The 7,151-nt window shown below is 36.1% G+C and overlaps 2 protein-coding genes across 2 annotated transcripts in view; one reads left to right on the forward strand and one right to left on the reverse strand.

The window, feature by feature from the left end:
* The window catches only part of LOC107739991 (myelin expression factor 2-like), a 13,575-nt gene extending 12,889 nt beyond the window's left edge, over positions 1–686 (forward strand). The window contains exons 16-17 of the mRNA XM_016552265.1: positions 62–139; positions 220–686. Coding sequence (XP_016407751.1) covers positions 62–139; positions 220–383 — 242 coding nt within the window. The 3' untranslated portion in view covers positions 384–686. The remainder of the gene's footprint in view (positions 1–61; positions 140–219) is intronic.
* Positions 1–7,151, reverse strand: part of slc24a5 (solute carrier family 24 member 5) — a 21,041-nt gene that overhangs the window by 5,333 nt on the left and 8,557 nt on the right. The window contains exons 8-9 of the mRNA XM_016552170.1: positions 3,173–3,274; positions 2,491–3,098 (exon numbers count right to left, since the gene is read on the reverse strand). Coding sequence (XP_016407656.1) covers positions 2,776–3,098; positions 3,173–3,274 — 425 coding nt within the window. The 3' untranslated portion in view covers positions 2,491–2,775. The remainder of the gene's footprint in view (positions 1–2,490; positions 3,099–3,172; positions 3,275–7,151) is intronic.

Here is a 7,151-nt window from a genome sequence, read left to right on the forward strand (position 1 = left end):
GAGAGAGAGTGTGTGTGTGTGTGTGTGAGAGAGTGTGTGTCACTGAAGTGTGTTTGATGAGAATCGTCTCTGTGTGTGTTTCCGCAGCTCTCGTACGATCTGACCTGGCAGAAGCTCAAGGAGAAGTTCAGTCACTGCGGTACGCGAGTCTCATTTCTGCTACAGCGGCATTTGATTTAAAACATTACAAGCTTAAGAGTGAAGGTCTCTGTTCTTCAGGTCAGGTGATGTACGCTGAAATAAAGATGGAGAACGGCAAATCCAAAGGCTGCGGGACGGTGCGCTTCGACTCTCCTGAGAGCGCAGAGAAAGCCTGCCACATGATGAACGGAACCAAGATCAACGGACGAGAGGTTGATGTTCGTATCGACCGCAACGCTTGAGACACACACACACATCACAGAGCCCAGCTTTTGTTTTGTTTTAAAAACATCATGACTGTCATATCAGCAATCTCACCAGCTTCAGCTCCATGTCACACACACACACACACACACACTCTCTCTCTCAGACACACACACACACTCTCTTACACACACAGAGGCCAGCTTTTGTTTTGTTTTAAAAACATCATGACTGTCATATCGGCGATCTCACCAGCTTCAGCTCCATGTGTTAGAGACCACCTTTAGCTTTTTCTTTTTTGGTAACATTTTAATTTGTGGGACGTTTGTCTCTGACTACATTTTAAAAAATAAAAAGCTGGCTGTTGTAAATTCAGTCTGGGTCTCAGTTTGTCAGATCTCACACTCTTGACTATTTTTGTATTGTAAATTTTTATCGTAATATTTTGTATTCCCAAAAATTCTTCTTAGGAATATGCTTAAGACAAAACTTAAGAACTCATATTCTTAAAAATCTTTGTAAATAATTGTATATAATTTAAAATAACTTCCAAGTCTTCAAAGATGTTTGAGTTCATTACACTAGCTACATAAAGTACATAATACAACATAATTACTTTTTTATAATCAAACAAGAAAATCAGACATCTAAACCTGGGAAGAAATTTAATATTTGAGACCTTAAGAAATACTTCTCAATACTTGCACTTCATGAACTTATAATTAATCTTAGGAACTTTAATTTTTTCTTAACATTCATAAACATTTCTCGACTGCTCTTTTCCTGTTTTCTCCTTTAAGAAAAAGCTATTTCTGAAATACTCAAAAAATTAAGATAAGATTTTTTTTAAATCATTGTAAATAAAGTCACCAAGTAGTTGTTGATTAAAAGGTTACAGGTTCGTAACCGTAACCTTTATAAGATGCATCAATGAAGAAATGCCTTTCAAATTCTTAGTTCTGTACGTAATAGAAACAAAAACACTGTGCACCATGAGAGTATTTTTATTGTAATGCAATGTGTTACAGTATTAAGAAACGTGTCTGGTTGAGTTGACTGAGGTAGACATTTACCTGAACATACCGTGGAAATAAATGATGCACTGTTAGAATGATTTGGATACAATCAGTGGTTCATTACTAAACGAATTAAATTCGAACTACAAGCTCATTCTTGTTAAACAGATTCTTTCTCATTTATCACATTGGTCAAAATCCCTGAGCAATAACGTTTTGTAAAGAATCAACTCGTGCCATCATGAAAATAAACTGGGAAACCAGAAAAATGTGCTCATTACAAGACAAATTACTGAAGACGGTAACGCTGATATATATGTGACCCTGGAGCACAAAAGCAGTGTTAAGTCGCTGGGGTATATTTGTAGCAATAGCCAACAATACATTGTATGGGTGAATCTCAATTTCGAAAAATTGACACTTATGACTGGTTTTGTGCTCCAGGGTCACATGTATAACTGTTTGTTTTAGAGTCACACGTCGTACCTTCGCTGTCAAAAGTGATTGAAGCCTTGAATTGTAACTTTTTTTTTTTTCTTCAGGAAAATCAATGTAATATTTTTTTTGTTCAATAATATTTTTTTTTGATTATTATTTAGAATTTTAAGGGCTTTTTATGATACTATGCAATATTTATGCAACTTTTATGAGCTATTTTTTGCCACGGCCATTTTTGACCGCAAAGGTACCAAGTGATACTTTTTTTTATTTTAATGACCCTTTAACATCTGAATCATGTATATGATGACGCCATGATGTTTTTGTGTTCACATAGCTAATGCGACAAAACAAAAGTCACCAAGTGTCATTCTATTCCGATGAAGCGTAAAAATGTACAAAATTTACTTTTAATGACTTTTTAGACTTTTAATGATGTGATGGTAAATGACACTTTATGAAACAGATAGTTCCGGTGCTTGATTCTGATTGGCTGAGCCGCGTTCGAAGCTGTTGTAAATGACTCTACAAAGTAACACACACCTTTGTTTACGTTTGTCTGTTGCTCAGCAACCACTTTGTTGGAACCACAACTGTTTCTGAGGAGCTACATTGTTTGGTGGAAGAATACTGTTTTTATTAATATCATTACACTTTATTTACTCTGTTTTATTTTGTGAAACCAATTCACTGTAAACCACGGCTTCACGGGGATTATTGCGTTAGTTTAACATGATTGAAGAGCATAAAAGAATGTTTTATGTGAATGTGTGAATTTTTAATGTAAATGTTTCATGATACAGTGAGGTCAAAAGCATCCCTTGTTACAGAATCACTTCATGGCCCATTGTTTGACATGAACATGAGGCACTGATGCACTAAAAGCAATGCAGTGAAAAAAAACTCAACCTTTTATTTTTGTCCATAAAGTGTCCTCGCACGATGGTTCCCCAGCTGTGTATCACTGCAGTGCTCATCAGTCAGCGCAGGCGCGGATGGGATTGTTCCCGATGATCCCGAGCTCGTAGAGGATGGACAGCGTGGCGAACAGCACGTAACACACCAGAGACACCAGACCCAGCTTCCAGTCCAGCTTCCAGCCGTTGATGTGAACGGACACGAAGAGGAAGACGATGGAGAGCAGCAGCGTGCAGGACATGAAGACCAGGCCGCTGCTGTTGACCTCCACCGGAGACCCAGAGTCCACAAACACCGTCTTGATGAACCACGGCAGACCCAGACACAGCATGTCGAAGACGTTTGAGCCCACGATGTTGGACATGGCCATGTCAGCTTTACCTGCGAGAGACGAGTCACTGATCAACCGCACGCTCTGCGCTGTGTGCCGTTTGGACGCGTGAGGGTTTCTTTACCTTCGCGAGCCACCATCACGCTGGCCACGGTGTCCGGGATGCTGGTTCCCGCCGCCAGGAGCGTCATTCCCATCACTGTGTCCGGGATTCCCAGCGTCTCGCCTAAACACAGACAGCAGATCCTGCTAAGATGGCTAAAAGATTCCCTTTAATATCAGACATAACTGAGTTCAGTACATATATGTGTCCCTGCAGCACAAAACCAATCATAAGGGTTAATTTATTGAAATTGAGATTTATGCATCAGCTGAAAGCTGAATAAATACGCTTTCCATTGATGTATGGTTTGTTAGGATAGAACACTATTTGAAAATCTGGAATCTGAGGGTGCAAAAAAATCTAAATATTGAGAAAATCATCTTTAAAGTTGTTCAAATTAAGTTCTTAGCAATGCATATTACTAATCAAAAATTAGGACACATATATATCTGAAGTCATTAAAGGGACAGTTCACCCAAAAATGAAAATTCTGCCATCATTTACTCTCGTTCCAAACCTGAGTCTCTTTCTTCTGTTGAACACAAAAGAAGATATTTTGAAGAATGTTGGTAAGCAAACAGTTGACGGTAGCCACTGACTAAATTCTAAATCAGCTATAAGCAGCTTTACAAAAGATAATAGTTTATTCATTCTTTATTAATGCAATAAAATACTATATTATTTGTTCTAACTACTTTAAAGTCACCCGAACGTCCCTTATTTACTTATTTTAATTAATAGATTTATGTATTATTTATTATATTTATCTATTATTATTATGTTATTGCTACTACTATGTATTTGTTTTTAATTGTACTGTTCTTGTTTTTCGCTGGTTATCAAATTGGAGGAATTGGTTAGAGGCATTTAATATAACTAAAATTAAATAGCTGGAATATGAAAAACTAACGTGAGAATGTAAGATTGTACTGAATTTTTGCAATGTTGAGGTTAAAAATAAAATTAAAAAAATTGCATGTGTTAAATTTGCATGCTAAACCAAATGAGAAGTTATTGAGAGAGAACGGAAGCCAAACTTTGAAATGCAGATATAAAGCTAAAAATATATTTTTTTATGTTTTTGACAGAATGTGACAAAATTGTGAAATATTATTAGAATGTAAAACAGCTGTTTTCTATGTGAATATCTGTTCAAATGTAATTTATTTCTGTGATGCGCAGCTGTATTTTCAGCATCATTACTCCAGTCTTCAGTGTCACATGATCTTCAGAAATCATTCTAATATGCTGATTTATTACAGTTTTGCTGCATAATAATATAAAAACTGATACATTACCACTAAAAAGTTAATCAAGGATGCATTAAATTGATAAAAAGTGACAGTAAAGACATTTATAATGTTACAAAAGATTTCTATTTCAAATAAATGCTGTTCTTTTGAACTTTCTATTCATCTGTGAATCCTGAAAAATAAAACGTATCACAGTTTCCACAAAAATATTGTGCAGCACGACTGTTTTCAACATTGATAATAATCAGAAATGTTTCTCGAGCAGCAAATCAGCATATTAGAATGATTTCTGAAGATCATGTGACACTGAAGACTGGAGTAATGATGCTGAAAATACAGCTGCGCATCACAGAAATAAATTACCTGATACATTACCACTAAAAAGTTCATCAAGGATGCATTCATTTGATAAAAAGTGACAGTAAAGACATTTATAATGTTACAAAAGATTTCTATTTCAAATAAATGCTGTTCTTTTGAACTTTCTATTCATCTGTGAATCCTGAAAAATAAAATGCATCACAGTTTCCACAAAAATATTGTGCAGCACGACTGTTTTCAACATTGATGATAATCAGAAATGTTTCTCGAGCAGCAAATCAGCATATTAGAATGATTTCTGAAGATCATGTGACACTGAAGACTGGAGTAATGATGCTGAAAATACAGCTGCGCATCACAGAAATAAATTACAGTTTAACAGATATTCACAAAGTAAACAGTTGTTTTAAATCATAATAATATTTCACTATTTTTACAGTATTTCTGATCAAATAAATGCAGCCGTGCTGAGCAGAAGAGACTTCTTTCTGAAAGGTTAACAATCTATGAGGGGCAGGAGGTTCAGAGTGAGGTCCTCGTCCTCAGGGTTTCTCTCTCTCTCAGTACCTGCTCATTAGAGTCGCTCTAAAGCTCCGCCGGCTCTCCAGCGCTCATGTGAATCTGTGTGACCGTGTGCAGGATAATAATCCTATTATATGCAGCTGCATCACATGGTTTCTCACAGACCCCGTGGGCTTCAGCCGACCGTAATCCAGCGCGGACCGAGCGGAGAGACTCGAGTCTCCAGCATCATAATCCTTCAGGATACAGCGCTGGCATTTCAGGAATGGAGACGGAGCATGTGACCCGCTCCAAAACCCGACATCTGCAGCGCAGCTACATGATGACTGCGGCTGGGAACTAATGCAATGCGAAATGATCAATCAGACGGAACAAGACGACATACTAAAACCTGCAACACTGAATTGAAACATGACTAACATGCAGGATAAAACTACATGTGACTCTGGAGGAACAACAGTTTTTTTCTGTAAATTTCATACAGTATGAAATATTCCACACAGTTCAGAAAGTCGACTGTGTCACACAACATCACACCTGCATGTCTGCACTAATGCTGGAAAATGCAGACGTTTGAGAATGGTTTTGTAAGCCTGTAGTTTAAATTTACAACAAAATATCAGAGGTACTATTTCAAATAAGTAATGCAAGTTACTTTATTTTCCCATGTGTTGACCGACAGCTCTCCTGTCCCGTGTTGAGAGAAATCAGGAGGGATTTTCCTTCAGCCTGTGGATTATTAAATTCACTTTTGGTGTGAACAGGCCTTTACAGTTGCCAAAAATATAACTTTAGTTTTTTTTTGTTATTAAAAAACAAGCAAACCCAGCTCAGGTGACAAAAAGTACCGTAATGCATTACTTTCCATAATAACTAAGAAATGCAATTAGTTACTTTTTTATGGAGTAATGTAATATTATAATGCATTACTTTTAAAAGTAACTTTCCCCAACACTGGCATTGCCAACGTTCTAGCAGCTGCTTAGAGGTGTGCGATAGGACTGACATCTTTACCATGATTTAAGTACTTTTTAGCCACAGTGAAGAACAACATTACAAAATAGTAATTCTGCCTGAAATCAGAGACATTACTAATTTAAATTAAAGCCATATCTTCTGTTTCTTAACATCATCGATTAAATGGATGATAATTCAATTTGGAGGATGTTAAACTCACATCAGACTCTTTTTCTTTTTCGCTATTTTTCACCTGCGACATACGATCTTATTTTCATAAATACTTTTTTTAGAATCACTTTGTCTCACTTTGAACAAAACCGTCAAACATTTTAGTCTCTTAGGCATTGCCAACGTTCTAGCAGCTGCTTAGAGGTGTGCGATAGGACTGACATCTTTACCATGATTTAAGTACTTTTTAGCCACAGTGAAGAACAACATTACAAAATAGTAATTCTGCCTGAAATCAGAGACATTACTAATTTAAATTAAAGCCATATCTTCTGTTTCTTAACATCATCGATTAAATGGATGATAATTCAATTTGGAGGATGTTAAACTCACATCAGACTCTTTTTCTTTTTCGCTATTTTTCACCTGCGACATACGATCTTATTTTCATAAATACTTTTTTTAGAATCACTTTGTCTCACTTTGAACAAAACCGTCAAACATTTTAGTCTCTTAATCTAACAAAACCGACCAATGTTTAAATCTTGTAATCGAACAAAGCGGACAAACATTTAAATCTCATAATCGAACAAAACCAACCAATATTTAAATCTCGTAATCAAAACCCGACAAACATTTAAATCTCGTAATCAAAACCCGACAAACATTTAAATCTCATAATCGAATAAAACCAATATTTAATTCTCATAATCGAATAAAACCAATATTTAAATCTCGTAATCGAACAAACCGACAAACATTTAAATCTCGTAATC

This window comes from Sinocyclocheilus rhinocerous, unplaced genomic scaffold, assembly GCF_001515625.1.
Source record: "Sinocyclocheilus rhinocerous isolate Xijiao unplaced genomic scaffold, SAMN03320098_v1.1 scaffold3689, whole genome shotgun sequence".
Lineage (NCBI taxonomy): Eukaryota > Metazoa > Chordata > Actinopteri > Cypriniformes > Cyprinidae > Sinocyclocheilus > Sinocyclocheilus rhinocerous.